This window comes from Chroicocephalus ridibundus, chromosome 2, assembly GCF_963924245.1.
Source record: "Chroicocephalus ridibundus chromosome 2, bChrRid1.1, whole genome shotgun sequence".
NCBI lineage: Eukaryota > Metazoa > Chordata > Aves > Charadriiformes > Laridae > Chroicocephalus > Chroicocephalus ridibundus.
Window position 1 is genome coordinate 128,220,458 of NC_086285.1, and position 21,063 is coordinate 128,241,520.

General features: G+C 43.9%; 1 protein-coding gene across 1 annotated transcript; it reads left to right on the forward strand.

The window, feature by feature from the left end:
- Nucleotides 1-4,172: 4,172 nt before the first annotated feature.
- Nucleotides 4,173-20,334, forward strand: SDCBP (syndecan binding protein). The gene is made up of 9 exons (XM_063326913.1): nucleotides 4,173-4,328; nucleotides 8,797-8,862; nucleotides 11,958-12,036; nucleotides 14,613-14,722; nucleotides 15,054-15,212; nucleotides 16,524-16,699; nucleotides 17,941-18,112; nucleotides 18,660-18,751; nucleotides 19,621-20,334. The coding sequence occupies exons 2-9, from the start codon at nucleotides 8,812-8,814 to the stop codon at nucleotides 19,673-19,675; spliced, it is 894 nt and encodes a 297-aa protein (XP_063182983.1). The 5' UTR covers nucleotides 4,173-4,328; nucleotides 8,797-8,811; the 3' UTR covers nucleotides 19,676-20,334.
- Nucleotides 20,335-21,063: the final 729 nt, after the last annotated feature.

Below are 21,063 nucleotides of genomic sequence, written 5' to 3' on the forward strand. Positions count from 1 at the left end.
GCTGTCTTTCCTGCCTCCTCTCTCCTAGGACTGACTCAGGGTCATGCATGAAGGAGCCTGTTGTCTGCAGGACCTCGGCTTCATCTGCTGTGAAGGTTGGAAGGTGTCTAACGAATGCGGAGGAGACAGGAACATCTTACTGCTCAGGCCTGGAGCAGCAGGCTGCAGAGTTGGATGCTGTTCCCACCTTTGCCGCAGAGCTCTCCTGCAGTGACAAACAAGTCCTCTCGCCAGGCTCTCCACAAGCGGTTCCTGTGTTTTCCTCATTTTCCAGTTGCCCCACAGAGGCCCTTAGAGTCTAATTTGCAGAAGTGTTGGGCGCACGCAACCGTGAGTGAAGTCAGGAAGGTGGTTATTTAACAAAAAATCTTCTGTATTCTCACAAACATGAGAAACAAGTTTGTAGAACTGAGAGCTCAAAATAATGCATTGTGAGCATATTCGACTTCAGTGCCTGAATTCCCTGTCTGTATCCTGGGAATTATCGTAAAAAATTAGTAATTGTTTGCACAGCATTCGGACACTAGAGTGTTACTTAGAAAAGACGGTGACAACATTAGCATTTCCATCTTTAGAGCGGAGTTTGAATAGCAGACAGGAAATCAGGCATGAAACTACCAAGTGAGCAGGGGAAAATTATACACTCACTGAGCACAATCCACCCTGTGGGCTGAGGAGGGGACAACGGAAGTAATATGATACATTGCCCTTAAAAGACGGGACCAAACATATATGAACAGGGAGTCAGAGCAAAGTGTCCCACGCAATTTTAATTCCAGCAGTTTCTAATGTTAAGTATCTTACTGGAGCGAAGCTCCTGTAACGTAATTTCTTCTCTATAACAGGGCTTTATGCCGAAATCCTTGTTTCTATACGCAAACACCAAAAATTGCTTACAAAGTCTAGAGGCGTAATGGCACAGCTCAGTGCAATGCACACAGCTACTTAAGCTGGTTTGGGGCAGATTTGTTCTAGAAACACAAACAATACGTCAGGACTCTTCCTTGCACCTGGCTTAGAGCAGGACCCGTTAACTCCCTCCTAACTACCCCAGGTACAGAACCGCTTTAATACAATTATTCTACATCCAGTACTGACAGGGCACTATCTTGCATAGTTTGTACGTGTTCTGAGCGACCATTAATAATGTCTCATTGTTGAAGGGGTGGAGAGCTTCCTAACAAACAAAAGCACAACTTGCTTCCAGCTTCAAAAGAGAAATGTGAATTTTTGGGTAAGAACCACGTATTATTTTATTATGATTTTTGCAACAGCTGAGGCTGATACTGATCAGTAGGTGGCTACTATTATTCTTTGAAAGCTGGCACAAGACTAGTAAAAAAAACAACACAAACAGTATATTGACAATGGAAAATTACCACGCTATTGTCCATGGGTGTTCTAATTTCAACAAGCAAAATCTGATAACTCCGCCATTCATTTCACCTCTCTCAAACAATAGATAATCTTTTTGCAAGTACTTCAGGAAATAACCAAGAGCCATTTGTTTGGGTGATTCATCTGTGACTCCTTAGAGCTCCCCAGTCTTAGTGGAGTTCTTAGAAAGAACCCTTCTGCTGCCCCCCTCCAAACTCTGGGGCACAGAAGTGTCTTCTTTGTCCCAGGTCCTCAGTTCGCGTCACAGAGCGACCGAGGCGTGTGCTATCCCCTTGCAAGCTTTGGTGTTTCCCTGGGAAGGAAACAAGACTAGAACAGTAGCTGGAATTGCCTTTGGTCTGTGTGTTTGAAGGATGAGGACCCTGAGACATGTCAAACTGCGCTGGTTGCACAGATTAGACATAGCTATTTTCCAGCAATTATCTTTCTGCTTTACTATGTTTTGTTCCTATATTTAAATGAACAATAATTTTAAGAAAGCTTTTCGGTACAACAAAGTTAATCTTTCTCTGCCCAAAACCTGTTCTTAAGCAAGAAGCAGCTTCATACTCTTCATCAAAATCGTTATTGAAAATGTGTTTCGTGATAAGTTTGGAGCTGAAGATGATGAGATTCACTTTTGTTACCAAGGTGGATGCCCCCCAGCTGAAGGTAGTGCCAGAGCTACTGCCTGTAACCTGAACTTGCCTTATTCTTAGATTGGTAACAGTGCACACAGAGTATGCCCAACAGGTAATAGACTATATGGAGCCAAGTGTTTGGGCTAGGACATCATCATAAAGAAGATGAAAGCCCATTACAGTCTCATGGGTAAAAACTGGGAAGCAGGCATTGACAGCGCAGGTCTGACACCCATCAACAAAGCCTGCTACCTTGATAGCAGGCTACCTCCAAAGACAATGGCAAGAGATAAAATAATGCAGAAAATAGCAAATAGCAACCTCACTTTCTTGAGAAAAGAGTAGTGTCTTCACAATGAGAAGGGCATTCAACGTCAAACTGAAGGAAGACACTGCCCTTCAGCTGTCAGCACTGGCACCCAGCAGAATGGCACCACCTGGACAACAGTCAGTCCCACACTGGCAATTTCCCTGCGATATGGACATTACAGAGGTCTTGACTCTCCAGGGTGGGTACGGGGGCTCCACGGCACCGAGCTCATCGCAGGAGGAAGAGTTACACCCTTGTTCTGAGCATGCAAAATTCTAAACCTTTCACTGCATTTCTGTTAAAAATCACTTTTGGCTAAGCAGAAAATTTAACACTACAAAAGCAGTAATCATCTGCTGTTATTACACCAGAGCTGGATTCCCTCCCTCCGTCCTGGTCCAGAAGGCACCTTACACAGGATTTTGTGAACTCATACCCTAAGCCCAAAATTGCACTTCACATACATCTAATGGTCTGTAGTCGCATGACTCAGTAGCTGATGGTTCCAGCGCTGGCATGCAGGAAGGTGCCAGGTCCGGCTGATAGTTGGATACAGAAGGAGGAGCTTTCTGAGCAGCCGGAGAGCGGCTGTACCTCTGTAGTCAGCGCTGCTGCGGCTGCTGCCCCAATCCCACGCACCCCTGTGGTCCTCACCAAAGATGCTGGAGAGGATCAAGAAACTTATGAGGACCGGAAACTATACATTGCAAGAAAAATCTCTGTTTAGCTTAACTAGGGTTATAATTGCACAGGCAGCTCAAATGATGAAACAGCCTGTTAGTGCCAGAAGGAAGGGAATCACCCTTCCCTCTCATTCCTGTTTCTCCTTCCTCTCCTCCTTTCTCCTGTTTTCAGTCACACCCTCCCTTCCCCTGCTCTGGCTGGTGCTGGTGCTTGCGAGATCCTTTCGTTGCTGGTTTGGCTCACAGCAGAAAAACATGCATGTTTTTTTGGTGGATTGCATTTCTGCTCTTCCCATGGAAGAGCCTGGCAAGTGCTGGGTCTGGCTGAGGATGGGAGAAAGGCTGGACGTGGGAACAGACCTCCTTCCTCGGTGCTGGCGAACTGACAAACTCCTTTACTGAACGCTCTGGTTTCTTAGCTGAAGGCAAGCTTTAGGGTGCTCAGCACGTTTAATTACATGTATGATGAACAAGATTTGACAACAGGCAAAGAAAAAGGCAAGGCATCCTAGTGAAGAAGGATTTTAAAGACTAGAATTGATGCTAGAGAAGTTCATGCTATAAATAAGGCAAATGTGGAATAATTATGGTACAAAAGCATCTTTCCAAGCGTCTTCCGGGATTTCCCCATCGCTGGTATGCTTGACGTGATGCTTTCCCCAGGGGACCTTCTCCAGGAGATGTGCTGGGCTTCAGACACGCACCAGCAGCAGAAGGCCCACGCAGGCGCTGGACCACGGGCCAGGTGACGTGGTCACCCCGGCTCTGGCGTGGCACAGCTCACCGCCACCTGCCCGGGAAACCGCACACCAAAGCCGAGACGAGGCAGCTGCCAGTTTTTTATTACAGGGGAAAAAAAAATATAATTGTAAAAGTAATAGAAAATTATACTTTTTTTTTTTTCTCCGTGAAGGCGACAGCTGTGAACCAAGAAAGGCAAAGGAGTGATGCGAAGGCAGTACAAAAATGAAGGACGCCAGCGGCGAGCACGGCAAGCGGCCGCAGGGGAGCGCTGCCGGCGGCGGTGGCGAGCGGGGCCGTCTCTAACGGAGTTGGGCCACCGCCGCCCGGCTGCCCGCCCCTCCGGTGCCTGTCCCGATCCCGATCCCCGTCCCGCTCCCGCGGAGCCCTTCCCCTCCCGGCGGGCCCGGCCCACTCCCGCCGCCGGCGGCGGAGCATGCGCGGGGCCGGGCCAGTTCCGCCGCCGCCCCCGCTCCCCTCATAGCGGCGCTGCCGGGACTCACGGGAGCCGCCGCCACCGCCGCCCCTCTTTGCGCTGAGGACCCCGACGAACGGCAGCCGCCGCCTGGGCCGGAGGTGAAGCGGGGGCTGGGGCCGGGTGGTCGGGCCCCCTCTCCCGCGGCCCTTTGTGTGCGGGCCCGGGGCGGCGGCCCGTCCTGGGAGGAGGGGGGTGGGCTGCGGGCGCGGCGGCCGGGCATGGCGGAGCGGGGGGGAGGCCGGTGCCGAGGCGGCGGCTGGGGGGAGAGCCTGGAGGAAGCGTCGGATTCCCTGCGCCGCTGGCGAGGGTTGTTTGTCCCCGCGGCCGCCGGGGAGCCATGTCGCGCCGCGGGCGGCGCTGCATCGCGGGGCGATCGCTCTCGGGAGCCGGCCCGGGGGGCGGGGGGGGCACTGGTGGTGGTGGTGGGGGAGTGGTGGTGGTGGTGGCGGCTTCCTCAGGGGCCCCGCCGTCGTCGGCCGGAGAAGGCAGCGAGTAAATAGGTAAATAAGCGCCTGTGTGTCCGTCTGAGTCCACATCCTGCCGTGGTCGTGGCTTTGGGGGTGTCTTCTGACCGCTCCTTCGGGCGCCGGGGTCGTTCCACGAGGGCCGTGCTCCTCGGCCGGTCCCGGGGGGTGGGGGGGGCTCGGGCATTGGTTATAACTGGTTTTCAGATCGGCTGAACACCCACCCGCTGGGCTGGGTGCGTCGTGCCCGGTCGGGCAAGCGAGCCCTGCTTCGAGCCTTGAAATGGAGGCAGCAGGTTTCGGAGCTAAATGCCTCGCCAGAGCGATTGCTCAGAGGTTAATTAGGTAGGTATCAGACGGGAAACACTCGAGTTGTTAGTGGGGAATGCGTCTTGCAAAACAGTTGCTCGGTTCCTGATGCCTCAGCCTGACCTCCAGGAGGCTTTTGGCCTGGATCTGCTTTAAAGGTGGAATTTTCGAGTTCATAAGCTTCTAACTTCTGGAAGTGGAAGCCAATATTTCGGTGTAGGTACTGGCTTTGTGGCCTGCTGTGATCTCCCCACTGCCCATAGCCAGAAGACACTTGTGGGTTGTGTCTTTTGCTTTGGCGTCTTTTTTTCCCTCCCCCAGTATCTGCTGGTGCTTTCGGAGACAGCAGGCACTACAGGCTGGCCAAGGCTGGGGTTCGTCTGGATCCCGTGCTGCCTTCAGCTCCACGCTTTCCGACCTGGAGAGCGTGTCGGGGAGCCTGTCTCCTCCCAGCCGTGCCACCCAGGCCAGTTTGGGATCACTGACTTCCTGCTGGCAGCCCCACAGTGTCACGAGAGCCGTCTTTCCACGGGTCTCTGGCCACTAGCCTGTCACTTCCCTGTGGCAGATGGGATCTGCTGACGGGCACTGAGGCACTGGTGGTCCGACTTCCCAGCCAAGGGTACTGAGAAACAGGGAGAGGTCTTCACCACCAGGTTTTGTGGGTCACTGGCTGAGTTATGGCTGTCCCCATGCTTTTCCTTTGGTTTTCACTCTTGCTTTCCTAAGCACTTGCATTCCTCACAAGACACAGGGATATGGAAATGATCAAGGAAAATTATTCTGTTGTCAGTGTAGAGTTTTAAGAGAGAAAAGGAGGATATAGTGACTCATGCTTCATGGTAGCCACTCCCCAGCTCCTAAAGCCGTTACAGTGCCTGCTGAAATTCTTGTTTATACTGTGAATAATCTTTCAGAGAAGTCTTGGACAAGTTCTTCCTGCAATCGCTTGTGGTCCCTGACAGCGGCAATTGTTATTAAAAAATCATATATTAAACTAAATACAGTATTTTTCTGGATCTCACATCACCTAACAAGGGATATTTGTGTTGCCCCTGCCTGTGCAGAAATTGAAAATACCATATGCGAAGTTACAAGCTCATTGAGTGCAGTTACAGTGGTGACAGTTATTCCGGCTATTTAGTTGGAAAACCAAAAATAGTAACTGGTGAGACGATGGCAAGGGAGCTAACCTGTCAGCTCCTTGGTAGCAGTGATAAACGCTTGGCTTTGTGAGCCCTTGGCTGGGGAGGGGAGGTGGCCGGGGGGGTTGCAAAGTGGCAGGATAAGCTGCTGCAGTGTCATCATATGTGATCCAAGAACTAATATCATAGAATGGTTCAGGTTGGAAGGGACCTTAAAGATCATCTAGTTCCAACCCCTCTGCAGTGGGCGGGGAGGCCTCTCACCAGACCAGGTTGTTCAAAGTCCTTTCCAACCTGGCCTTGAACACTTCCAGGGAAGGGACATCCACAGCTTCTCTGGGCAGCCTGTTCCAGTGTCTCGGCTACCCTCACAGTAAAGAATTTCTTCCTAATATATCATCTAAATCTCCCCTCTTCCAGTTTAAAACCGTAGTCCCTTGTCCTATTGCTACATTCCCCTCATAAAGAGTCCATCCCCATGTCTCCCATAGGCCCCTTTTAGCTTTGCTAATACTGTTCTATGGAAAACACCACGCTCCTCTTTGTAGACCAGAGGAAGGTTGAGGTTGCCCGTCTCTGACAAATGTCACCAGTAATTGCGTGCGGAGTGAGGCTGGTCTGCGGAGGAGAACTAAAGCTGGCCAAGGCGTAAACACGCTGGGGTTTGCAGTGTGGAAGTCGGTTGCTGAGACGAGGGGCCCAGCAGACCCCGTGCCGTGCTCCGCTGCTGTGTGGATGTCAGATCGCCATTGCAAAAATGCTGCTCCTCTCCTCCTTGTTGCCCTGTGATGGGGTGACTCCTTTGGGAATGCACTGTCCTTGGCCTGCCCTCGTTTTCCTGCCTGCGTGCTGGTGGGGGTGTGCTGGCTCTGAACGTGTGCCAGCGCTTGGACCGGCGGCACCTCAGTGTACGTGGGCAGCCGTAGCATAGAGGTACGTGGTGACTCTGATGCTGTGTGTGACTTGACCGGAGTTGGCAGCAGAATGCAGTGTCCTGGCAACACTTAACCTGAGCGAGGGGTTTGCCAGCCTGGGGCTTGCATTTGCTATTGCCCATTTGCCATCATTCTGTGATTATTTTTTTTATTTTTTTTTTTTTTTTTGGATGAGCAAAAGCACTTGGCTGTTTCCGGTCAATGCTGGGTCAAATCAGAACTTTAAACTGGTATTAAATGTGTATGTTTAACTTCTAAAGCTTCCAGGCTTTCAACTATGTTTGGTTTCGTTGCAACAATTAATCAAAAATGTCAGTGGCAATTAATTATTACAACATAACTGGCCATGTGTTCACAGTTTAGATCTCCGTCGCATTTAGGGCACGCTTTTTTGAAGTTTTAATTGTAGTTTGACATGATACTGGAGCTGCTGGGCACTCTGCTGAACAAGTAGAAAAGCTGTTGATGAGCTTAGTGTAATATGAAGAGATGTCTATTGTGTTACTGCGATATCATATTGGGCATCAGTGTGCGGGTTTTTGTGTGTTGTTGTTTTTTTTTTTAAATTAACTTAATATCTGCACTTAGAGAAGCAGTAGCTCAAGGGTTTATGCAGTGGTCGCTTTTCCTCTGGAATTTTTGCTAAGTTGCTATGCAAATAAGGACCTCTGTTCTCTGGATAAGAAAATACATCCCGAAAGCTTTTAATAGACCTGCCTCATTAACTGTGTTCTCAGTGCCTTGTATAACTTGCAAAACTGTGTCACGTTTTTTTGTCTTCTGTTTCTGTCCCTCTTGCCCCCTCATTAAAACATTCCCATATGTTGGTGTGAAATGTTCCATTACGGTTTTGAAAAGTTCAGCTGACCTCAGTGAGAATGTGAACGAAGGAGCTCTGCAAAAAATGGGATTTCTTGCAGCCTCAGGTGCCTGGCTCTAGCAGAGCTGGGTGTCAGCGTCGTGCCTTAGAGGATCATGTGAACTGGGTTTCTTGTTTTTGCTTGTTTTCTTTTCCTTTCTTTTTTTTTTTATTACTTCCTGATAAGTTGTCACAGGGCTTTCCCAATGTCACATGAGAGCCAGCCTGAAGCCTCTGTGTGTTTTGAAACTCACCACTGACTGAGTCTGGCTGCTTCATGGTCTCTTGCTGCAATTAATGTGTTGCAAGTGGACATGGGAAGTCAGTTCTCTTTAGGGGCTTCTTACTGGAACATCAGAACTGATGAAAGTGTTTATATACTTTGGATAACAGACTGAAAGCTTCTACAGTTGTATATAAAATACTGTCCCAGTTGGGAAGAGGAGTAGGAGGAGGGTGGTTAGATTTTTTTTCCTCTTAACCCTCATCATCATTGCATCCTGGCTTCCTAAAGACTGTCTCTGCAATACTTCATGTGAAACGGTTTTCTCTGTATAGGCTTTCTCATCGTTGAGACCTAACCTTTGACAATGCTAAGTATATTAAATAAAGCCTATTACGCAAAGGCTATTATTGATAATAGATTAAGTGGGTAGTCTTAATGGAATTTATCTGTGGTGCTGAAACTTGCAGGTCACAGATCCCTTATTTAACACTCTGTCTGCTTTCTCTTTCTTTTTTAAGTTGTAAAGCTAAATAAATATCTCTGACTAACCTTGTTATTTGTTTGCTTTTTTTTTTCTTTCTCCCCATTCCCCCCGCCCCCTCCTCTTTTTGGTCTTCCCGTCATGCAGTGAGACTGCATCAACATGTCTCTCTATCCTTCCCTGGAAGATCTGAAGGTGGACAAAGTTATTCAGGTATGAGGGTCTCTAATAAGATGAGTTTTGATGACAATAATAGATATGATGATTTTTAATCTAGGAGGGGGGATACTTTTATTGCAGGTCTGAGTTTGTGTTTTATGACCATACTCTAAAAGGGGAAAGACAAACTGCTTACTTTGTAACTTGATATAATTATAATTTATTTTACCACTGCTGGGTATATTTGTTTTGTTTTATATATTTGTTTAGAGTCTTTTTTTCTTTAATGTATTGATATGTTTCATTTTTTTTGAAGTATAGATACTGGGTCTTAATTAGACAAACATAGTCAGTCTCTTCTCATCCTTCAGCTCTGTCATGGTGAATAGGTATTGACCGAACTAATAAACCTACTGTGTCTCATTCCTAGTGTCCAAACCTGTGGCAGAAAGCTGTCATGGTCAGTTGGGCACAAAAAAGAGCAGTGACTCTCTTAACATCACAGACTTGTCCTCTGGCTGTTTCATGGTGGTGACCAGTTCTCTTGATACTTCCATTTGTGTAAAATCCTTTATGCGTGAGAATATTCATGTCTTTATTATTAGATAGGACAAGGATGAAAAAAAATCTGTGAAACTAAATAATGAAAAACACATTAATGGATAAAACTCCATGAGAAATTTGACGTGATTATATTTTACAAGGAGTTTCCTTGCTTTCTTCATCATTTTACCTAGCTTCCATTTTTCTTGCCTAAACATAAACTGGATTTCCTCCCAGTTCAAACAACAGCAATGAGTTATACTGCATTTTAAGGTGACTGGTGCTTCTGTCCTTGGCCTCATTGGGAAGCAATCGAGCAAACGGCACAGAACAGCTTAATAACTCTCCTGTGCTCTCCCACAGTGGAGTGCCTCAGGCTCAGCTGTGTTTCTATGTGTGAGGTGAGGCTCTTGAAGTTGTGGGCACTGTGTTGGGATTTCTCTTTGTGACTGCACACCCCACCCCGCTTCATTCTTCTTATCTTGCCAAAGTCTCTTATCTACAGTCAGATAATGCTGAACTGAAAAAAACCCCTAGCCTGGAGCCGAGAACGCAGTCCTTCGGCCTTTTAACGACTAACTGCTAGAGTTCATATGTTGCAATTAAAAATATTCAGTGTGGTCTTCCTGCTACTTAACTTTTGTGACCACTGAATGGAGCAGTGAGGAGAAGTAGGATATCTCTGTGCTGAGTCCTGCAGACCTTGAACCATAGGTACATGTTCTGTCATTTTATAGAGCATTGTCCTGCCCATACGCTCGGCAGGGCTTATGAACTTGGGCAGAAGCACCTTGTTCGTGTGACTGTGCCTGTAGTCTCTTGTGGTGTCTCACAGAAAAATGAGAGTAAACCCTACAGAGGCTTCTATAGGGAGCATAACAAATTGTTCTGTTAAGCTAATTTAATCCTTGGTGACACTGTAAGGTAATGTGTCTCAAAGGTCAGTTTTCCAGAAATCAGTTCACGCAGGGCAGATGCTTGCTGTCGTACTTAAAGATGAGCTTGCACTCAAAGTTTAAATTAGGGTTTCACAAAGTTCTACCACTTGATAAGTGGGATGTCAAGCAAGACAGCCTATGAGGAAGATTTTCCATGTGGGGGTGGGAGGTAAGGGAGGTAGAGCCAAGAGCATTCAGTTACAGATCCCCTGTGAAGGGGTTTGGGTGTTCTTGTTGCCATCCAATGGGGAAGATTGCCCTTCAGCAGTTATGTGACAGCATCTCGCTCCTACTGACCAACTGTAGTACTACAGGGGGCTAATGGGCTGTTTACTGAGTATAGCTGTGAGAGAGGGGAAGTAAATACTCTTGTTGCTAAATACCATTATCTCAAGAGTAAGCCATTCCATTTTCACTGTTATTTTCGGTAGCAAAGGCTAAGCTATTTGCCTCTTCCAAAAACTGTATTATGAAAAAGCTGTCTCTTTAAATACATCTGAGACCACCCGTAGGAGAAAAGAGGGCAGAGTACTGAAAGACAAAGTCTTTACCTACAATAGATGAGTGAGATTAAAATGACTGCTGGTTGAAAGATACGGACTTGTTACATTAAATATTCTAACCCGTTCTTTTTGTCTAGCGTTTTGAGTTGGAGGCTATTCTTCTAAATACATCTGATATAGAAAAAATGACTCATTCTTGCTGTGAAACTCTTTTTCTGAGAACAACTTCCTGGAGAGTGCGGGACTACGAAGTCTTCTATTTTTAAGAATGATTTCCTTAAAAACATTAAGTAATTTGACCATCGTGTTGTGTTAGATGATTTATGTGTCCTGTTCAGGATAACATTTCACTATGCATTTAGTAATTTCCCTCCCTCCCCCCACTCTTGACGTTCAATCTCAGGAAAGCTACTCAGACAGCTATTTCCATCACGCTTAACACGCTTCTGTAAGGCAGTGTTTTTTCACTGGTCGTGATTACACAAGGCCAAAAAAGTAGTAGCTGAGGTATTCAGAAGGAAGGAAACTGGCTTACTTTAATACAGCCCTATATCTGTGAGTCAGTAAGCCATATAGAAATTCAGCTTAGTATGTTCACTATAGTGGCAACTTCTGTAGAAAAACCGTCTTAGAAGGTCCATTTCTCTCAAAGGTATTAAGCTAGTAGCCTTGGATTGCGTGGAACTTGCAACACATAAGGGACTATGGTAGAACTCATAAATAATGTTTGTAAATGGTGAAGAGTTAAAAATGGCCAATATCCGTCTGAAAAAAAGTAATTACAGAACACTCTGCCAAAGGTCATACCTTAAAACTTAAAGTTATAAAGCTTTGTCAGCCAAGTTTAATGTGTCTTTTAAGGCTCTCTAACTTGCTTGATGACAAAACCAGAACAAGTTGACAGTAAAGCCTTTCTACATTATACTGTAGCCTTGTATTTGAGGAAGATACAAGTTGATCTACCAAAGTAGTGTGATACTACTACAGCATATTGTATTGAAGTTATTTCAAAGAAAAAGATTGACTTCAGAACTTCAAGATGAATAGTAACTAGCATATACAAGAAAATCTTTAGTCTCCTGCCTGCATAATAAAAATTTCATAGGTGTGTGGGTTTTTTATTCTCCTTGTGCAAGATAACATATGTGAATTTCTTTGCTTTCAGGCTCAGACTGCGTTTTCTTCAAATCCAGCTAATCCAGCAATCTTGTCTGAAGCTTCTGCTCCTGTTCCTCACGATGGAGGTAAGCTCATGTGCTGTGTAGTGTCCTAATGCTGTGGAAAGCAGCTGTGAAATCATTAAGTTAACGGTACAGTCAAAAATACCTATAAATGTGTAATCCTGTTTACAAAGGGTGAGACCGTGCCTTTTTGGAAATGCCAACACCCACCTTGGTAAGGGGCTATGGGAGTCCAAAAAACAGTGCGTGCTTGCTTATAAAAGGAAGTTGTGGCAAACACTAACCCTTCTCTAACTTTTTGAAACCTTTTCCAAATGAGTCTAGGGTAACAAGATTTGCTGTTGGTACGGTTTGAACTCTTTAACTCTTGCCTCAAACACTTGGTTGTCCTTATTTATCACATCCATATTTGTAAGCTTTAGAGGGCAGCATGAGTCTGAGTGTCTGTCTGCTCCATACAAGCTTGCTTAGGAACAAACAAACATGAATCTCTGTGAACAGAGAAGTGCCCAGGAAGGTGTAACTTCATCTTGTCATGCTATCAACGTAAAGCTTCCAACAGATTTTGAAATCAAATGTCTGGTGGGAAATCCATTAGACCTAAAGCTGAATGACTTGTACCCATTTCTGCTCTTTTTCTCCTATGCACGTGAATATTCATGAAGGTGCACAGGTATGTTTGAGGTCAGACTTCTGGGTTAGTAAGTTACGCTTGGTCTAAAAGGCCTAAAGCCTCTAACCAGCATGACCAGCAGCAGCGCCGGAACAGCTGTCAAAAATGCAGGTGGATCAGATGTTAAGGCTTGGTGAGTGTAACTTTGTCTCCAGTTCTCCTCTTGGTGCTGGTGTGTCTAAGGGGACTTTAAGGCAGGGGTTTGTATAGCTCACCAGAGAGCAGTCTTTCACAGATCCTTTCTGGAATAGATGCTTACCTGGCCCAACCTCGCCAGACCAGATTTGAGTTTGCTTCAGCAGTCTCCTCTTGGCAGCATTCTTTCTGCCGTCCAGAGTTTGAATTCTCCTGCAGTGTTTGTTCCTGCTGGCCAAACGACGTAATTTTGACGTCGGCTTATGTGTGAATTGCTCAGGGGCTGTGTATGGCTTAATTGCTCAATATGTCCCAAAGGAAGGGATGCCTACACCCATCTATAGGACGCACCAACTCTGCTGGGAATACCTCTGTCCTGGTAGAGGCAGGAGGGTATACATCAAGAACTTCCAGATGTTTTCTGCTATTTGGAGGTGCCTCTGCTTTGAATGAGAATGTAATACAGACAGCAAAGATGCGTCCTGTGTTGTGGTCTTTGAAGAACAAAAGAGGAAAAATCAAGTAGCTGCATAAGTCTTGTGCAACATTAATTGTGTTTAATCCTAGGGGCTTGAAAATGCAAGCAAAAGACAACCACAGAAGAAATATTCATTAAAAGCTTATTAATCAATATGGATGAAACTACAAGCTGATAGATCAATCTGGAAATAAGATCAGACAGGATCTCATGTGAAGCAGCATGCAAATATACCACTGAAAGTATTAAGGAGCAAAAAAAATGTCTCTCAGTTATACTGGAATTCATGTTGTCATGACCGTTCTGTTCCTTCCCAGAAAAGTTACTTTCCATTTCTGGTCAAATGTGGATTCTTATAATAGCTGGTTTTATGTGCGTAACCATAAATGAACACTAGGAACCTAAGCTTTGTGAACCAGGGGAGCCTGCTTACTTCCAAGGCCATCCCTTGCACCACCTCGCTTTCCGAGCAGCCTTTTCTGTCCCCAGTGATTCGGTAAGAACAGCGAGTGGACTCTTAAGAGTTCTCATAACTGCCACTTGTTAAATCCTAGTGGTTAATTATCTGTGGAATGTCAAGAGCCCTATCAAGCTTATTTCCAGAGTGGTTTGACTCAAGATCTGACAAGTCTGTCGGTTTAACTCCTTGCACCCTGCTCCTCTGGGGCATAGAGGAATCTCCTGGTGGTCATTTGAAGGACCATGGTGGTTTTGTCTTGTTGAGAAGTATATCTAAAACAACTTCATTTTGAAGTTGTGAGAAAATGACAACTACTTTCTTATGAAGACTATTAAGGCAGACTGCAGTGTGGACCTTACAGCCAAGAGGCTGTCTTCCGCAGAAACTTTACCATGCCTTTGATCTGGACTGTCCTTGGCATGGATGTCTCTTGCAAGTGCTGTCTTGCACTTGGTGGAGGGTCACTCTGTGTGTGTGTTCTCCAGCATGCCTGGTCTGGGGGAGCGTAGTTCCCCACTAATTGCCTGAAAGTTTTGGAGCAAGGGCGCGTATTCATGAACTGCAGCACAACGGTGGTTTTGGAACTTATCACCATGCTGTTTGTAGAATGTATCACAATGTTTGTGCCATAAAGGATGAATGGAGTAACTGAAACTAAAAGTTGTCTGTAAGCTCTTTATCTCAAAAGCGCTGCTTCTCTGGTTGCTTTTCTAAGCTGGGCTAGAATAACAGTCCTGATTCAAGTGGGTCTTCTGTCATAATTTTCAGATTAGATACATTACAATAGCACAAGATTTGTTGAAGGAATTGTAGATGTGAAAGCAGTAACTGCTTGTTGTATTAAACCAACAATTGTATTGTTGGGATTTTTTTGTTTTGTTTTTCTCCTATAGGCTTATACCCCAGACTGTATCCGGAACTTTCTCAGTATATGGGCCTGAGCCTCAGTGAGGAAGAGGTGCAGAGAAACCTGCCAGTGGCAGCAGCCGCTCAGCCACAGGGTGTAGGTACCAGTCAAGCATGTTTTAGAAAGCAAAAGTATAAAGACTAAATGTATCTTTAGAGTCTACTCTAGAGAGTAGACTACTACTTGTCTTAAGTACCACACTGGACTGATAAATGAATTCTTTTAAGTAAGAGTACCTATTTTTCTCTGGTCTTAAACTGAGCAGTATATTTCCAGTGTTGAGGGGTGGGGAAGAGCTGGTGTTGTGACTTAATTTTTATGTTGTGGGGGTTTTTTTGGTGTTTTTTTAATATCACTTCATATAAGCTGTTATATAGCTATTTTAAAAAGTTGAAACTAAGTTGTCTGGCTATTTTGTTTTAATCAGCAACTGGTAACACGACCTTCTACTAATTACATGGTAGCTCCAGTGACTGGAAATGATATTGGAATTCGCAGAGCAGAAATTAAGCAAGGCATCCGTGAAACAATTTTATGTAAAGATCAAGATGGCAAAATTGGACTTCGCCTTAAGTCTGTTGACAATGTAAGTATAGAAGCTTGGGTTTGCCTATAGAGATCTTGCTGCTGGATTAAATTAGTAGTGAAGCTAGTGTATGGTCACAAAACTGTCTTCTGTATAATGCTTGCTTATCCACTATCAAAATTTTAAAATCCTTCATTAGATCAGTAACTAGATTTCCAGCTGTCCAGACTAGGATCTAAATTTACAGCGGTGATTTACTTTCATGTGTTTTATAACACCTGAAAAAATACTTGTAATTTTATTTTGTTTGCTTTAGAGCATGAAATTGTCCTTGCGGAGCTGCTGTGATACTTGTTAGCAGTTCAAGACTTTTATCTCTCTCTTTGTGGAAACACTTGGCAGTACTTAAAGCTCAGCAGTATGCAGAGAACTGCCTGTGCCTTAGAAGTAGCTCCTCTTTTATAGATTCTTGCAGTGTGTTGCTGGTGAGAAAAGTAAGGATAGTGAGAGTGTCATCTTACCTACATGTAAAGGGTAATTTCAGAGTAGGCTTTTTTGAGTTTCTTTTAACATGAACATAGCTGAAAGAGGATCCTTAAACCTGCTCTAGAGCTTATCTGTTTCAGTATCTTTTGATTCTCAACATAGAAAATACTACTCTGTTGTGTGTGTGTGGTTTTTTTTTTTTTTTTTAATAAATAAAGTCTCCTCCCCCCACTCCCCCGAAGGTATTATCTACAGTTTGGCTTGATATGCTTTACTTTTTTTTCAGGGGTACTTTGACTAGAAATAGTTTTTAAACACTTTTTTTTTTTTTGCCCGAGTCGCTAGTGAGTCATAATTGATAAAAAGTTGAAAACTAATGGGGTTGTGAAAGAAAGAAAGATCTGCCGTAGAGTTCCTAAGATTGCTGATATATTTCTCCAGCTGTATGTAGACTCTGATGTCTGGCAAAGGAATTATTAGTTAAATGGGCAAGGAGGTATACAAATTTACCACTAGTCTGTCTTGATCCAGTTATTCAGATTTCTTTTGAAAACAGAATAGTATTTACCCCTTTGAATAAGGCTTTAATGTTATGCTTGTGTCTGTTTTTAATGTCTAAAAATGTAGACACAACAGACTTGCCCATTTCCAAACTATTCTAGCATTAATTACCTGACAGTCTTTTAAAACATGTAGAAAAAGATTGAAATTTCAAAAGTGCATCTTAAGGAGAGATAATTAGCAAGTCCTTCTGTCCATTTGGTTGGTATTATATAGAGAATGGGAAACTTTAAAGGGCTGTGTGTTCTGTCACTGGTGTTCATCCTTAAGGAAGAACTTCCTTTTTTTTTTTTATTTTTTCTTCCCTTTTTTCCTCTTTTGTAGGGTATATTTGTCCAGTTAGTTCAGGCAAACTCTCCAGCATCCCTTGCTGGTCTGCGGTTTGGGGACCAAGTTCTGCAGATCAATGGTGACAACTGTGCAGGATGGAGCTCTGATAAAGCACATAAAGTTCTGAAGCAGGCTTCTGGAGAAAGGATTTCAATGATCATCCGGGACAGGTAAAGCCAACTGCAGATACGATTTGTCATTATCCATCTCGGAGTAATTCTGTAGGGTTTGGGTCTCCCCTTGCTTGAGCAGGACTGGAGGCATAACAAAATCTGTTTGTCCATGTATTTCAATAGCAAAAATCCTGAGAAATGATCCCTTTGGTAGGGAACAGTCAAAATAGTTGTTAACTTGTAAACTTCCAGTGCACACTTGCCTGGGCATGATGAGGCGTAACATTTTTCAAGGTAAACTAATGAGTGATAGCGTTAGTCAAATTTAAACTTTGAGTTCAAGAGTTCTGTGCTTCTTTTGGGCACAACTGGACTTTTGCTTATACTAATTGAAAAAGCAATAAAAGATGGTACTAAAATACTTGCTGTATTAATGAATACCTTTGTGTTTTTATTTAGCGTGGTAGTTTTCGTGTGAACTCTATTGCTTACGTATGAATTAATGCCAGTTTTGCTAGAAGTATGCTTAATGAACCAATACTGATTTGCAATTGCATTAAATAATGAGCTTGTAGCTAGTTGCATGTAGTAATAATAGATTCAACATAAGGTCTGCAGGCTGTGAGAAGATAGATGATACATGATATGACTATCTGTATGTCTTGAAGCTTTTTCAGTGTTCATTCTTGTTTAAGAACCAAGTTTGACCCAGCAGAGGGCACGCAACTTCTGTCAGGGCAGCTACTTCTATTGTGTATTGAATCAAAATACTGTGGTAGTAGATTCCCTGCCTGGTCTACCACTTCTGTGCCCAACTACCCACAACCTTCCTGGATTTACTAGCTTTTTAAGACACAATTTAAAGGTTTATTGTCTGTAAAGCAGTCGAAATGTTGTTGGGGAAGCCTCGTACTCCAGAATCCTGTGCTCTACCGACAGTTGTTAAAACTGCCTGTGCTATTTTTATCTACCTTGTAAGTTTGTAGAGAAAACTTAATTTTTAATGGACATTTGTGTTTGGTTGGTGGTTGTGGTGGGTGTGTGGATGTTGTATGGGACTTTTGTATTATTGTTAATCCAGATGGTGAAATACCTGTAGAACGGGGGGAAACATGTAAGGTTTATAAACAAGTATACATTAATATAACAGTATTAACAAAATGAAGTTAAACCCAACTACTTTTTCATTGTAGTTGACGTATGAGTCAGAGTACAATTAGCTTTGTAAGTCAAAGATGCTGAAATAGTGTGTGGTTCTTTCTGTGGTTTAACAGTTTTCCATTTTAAATGTCTTATAGGCCTTTTGAACGAATTATTACTATGCATAAGGACAGCACAGGGCATGTTGGTTTCATATTCAAGAATGGAAAAATAACCTCAATAGTGAAAGACAGTTCTGCTGCTAGGAATGGACTTCTTACAGAGCACAACATCTGTGAAATTAATGGCCAGAATGTAATTGGATTGAAGGTAAAATAAGTAGTATGTGGTGGGTGTGGATAGCTGTGAGCTTTTTGTGTATGTATAGTAGTTGTGTTTTGGAGTGGGGAAAAGGATTGTAATATATTGTTTAATGTTCATAAAATAAGAAAGTAAGTCATGAGAGGTAACTTGACTGGAGAGGACGTGTATGTTTTGAGGCTTCTTTGCAGTTCTGTATCTGTAGGCAGGGCAGCTCATTCTCTTCCTCTCTGCCTGGCTGGCCTGACCCTCAGTTTTTATCTTTAGTTTAACTTTGCTGGCAAAACAAAGAATAAGCTTCCTCCTGCCAGCCTGTGTCCAATTCTAGTAGGAATTTTGTGTCCTTTCTCCAGTCAGTTCATGCAAGATACCCAGTAACCAAACATCTATGAAGTGCTATTGCAGGTTCAGTGATTTGCCCTGGAGGGAAATACTCCAAGCAAGGAGCTGTGGGTCTCTTAAGCTGCGTGAAATGTGTCTAGAAAAAGCTCTTGAACTGCTGCTTGTAAGTCAGCTCGAGTAATGTTGCTCATATGACTTCTTATTTGTATAATAGGACCCCCAGATTGCAGACATCTTGGCAACAGCTGGAAATGTAGTGACCATTACCGTCATGCCTTCCAGTATTTATGAGTATATCATAAAGAGGTGGGTAATAAACAAAGCAGCCATGGTGTTCGTTATAATCAAGTTGACAGCGACTATTTTTCGTAGGTTAAATAAAATGTACTCATGATAAGACCTAATTGTGAACTTAACGTGAAGGCTGGAGAAGGGGTGGGGGGAGTCTGAAAACTCGCTTGATCTGATGTTTTAGTCAAATCGGTGTGATTTTGGTTCCGTTTTTAAACTTCATGTGTTAGGGATGCTCCGTTTGCCTTTTCTCTTGAAAAAACAGTGTCTAAACATAATTTGACTAAACTTGAATTTCTGAGAACTTTCGAGTACATGGATAACACAAGTATTTGTTACCTTGTAACTAAAATGCTGTTTCTAGTGGAACTAATTCTGGTGACACAAACATGATTCTTGGCAAGATATAGCTGGATTTTTCTAATCCTTTGGCAGCCCTGGCTTTCTACAGCTAAATCTCTCCTGCAAAAATGCTTTTGAAGTTGCTAGAAATTAATAATGCTTCAGGTATAGCTGAGTCTTCCCCCCCACACCCACTTAGTATGCTTTCTACAAACCAGTTTTCTGTCTTCACAGCCACCTTTCCCCCTGCCCTCCTTCCCTCATATTTGTGATACTGCTCTGCTTGCACACATGCCCACGTTCTGAAAGCTGCTGGTAACGGAGCTGTTACTAATAAAAACATTGGGTATCGTGGGCTTCTCTCCTCAGTGTACAGTTTGGTGCAGCTCTCCGTAACAACATGTTTGTGGGCAAAAATAGTGGAGTAAAAGCCCAACTTTTAAATGGTATAAAGGGCCAGCAGTGACAAAGATAGTGATCAGAAGCTGTAGTGCCCTTCTAGAGCTGTCTTACAGAACTGAATGCCTCTTCCTTTTCTTTAGGATGGCAACTAGCATTATGAAAAGCCTGATGGATCACTCTGTTCCTGAAGTCTAGACTTGCATCGTGTGTGTGTATTATAATGATGATTCCACTAAACTTGGGCTATTCTACTCAGTGATTTCTTTCTTCTGCACATGAGCCTTTCAGGAGGCTGAGAGAAGATTATGCTGCATCAAGCGTTTGCAACTATAATGGCTGGGAATGTTACAGTTCAACATATCTCGTTTATTCACAAACTGTAAAACTTGTAGCCTTATATGCTTGACAAATGTGAAATTCCAATTGTGTTATGACTTCTTTTTGTAGGTCTTTTATTTAGTTTACTATCACTATAAGCCATTGCAACTAAAGGAACCAGATATCACTTGCACAGTTACATGTTGTTACCTAGGACAATGCTGTGCTTTGTATGTTTAAGACAAATGAGTATTTTTACTGCTTTCTGTTTGCAAGAGTAGACTTGAAATAGCGTATTAGAAGTATGGCTAGTACTAGTTAATTTTTTTGTTCTAGTAAATACTGTTTACACAAGAATGCCAGCTAAGCTGAATATAGCTAAAGGCATCGTTCAGTAAGTAAGCCTATTAAAGTAGTGTACAGATACTCAAATCTTTTTATTACTTGTTATACAAATTGTAACTAATATGCTTATCTCTCGCCTTAACCATGTTCTTAAGAATTCAGAAATAACCAAATAAATGACTGAAACTTTAGCTGTGTCCGTGTCTGTACTTCTTAAGATAAGCTAAGACAGGCTTGTTTTGTTGAAGTCAGTTCCGAGCAACAACGAAGACAAGGTAGAACGCTATTTTAAACTCTATTTCCTAAATAAGCTCACTGCCTACAGTGTTGAAAACTGCAGCTTGCTGAGTGTACTGGGCCTGGTGGGGATGGAGTTAACGTTCTTTGCAGCAGCTGGTGCTGTCTTTGATACTTGTGACTAAACCAGTGTTGATAACACGCTGATGCCTTAGCTATTGCTGAGCAGTGCTTGGGATGTGTCAAGGCCTTTTCTGCTCTCACTCTGGCCCCTGCCCCCCTGAGTAGGCTGGGGGTGGCCAGAGGCTTGAGAGGGGACACAGCTGGGGCTGCTGACCCAAACTCCCCAAAGGAAAGTTCTGCACCATCTGACATCATGCTCAGCAATAAGTTGGGGGGGAGTCTTTCCAAAGTAGTTGTTGCTTGGAGACTGGCTGGGCATCGCTCTGCTGCTGGTGGGAGGTGGTGAGTTACTGCCTTTGCAGCACTCTTCTTAAATTTTTTTTCTTCTTCCTTTTCACTTAATGAACTGTCTTTTGTCTCAGCCCACAAATTTTCCTAGCTTTTGCCCTTCTGATTCTCTTACCCATCCTACTGTGGGGCAGGTGAGTGAGAAACTCAGTGGGGGCTCAGCTGCTGGCTGGGGTCAAACCACCAAACTAGGTCACAGGCATGTTCAACTG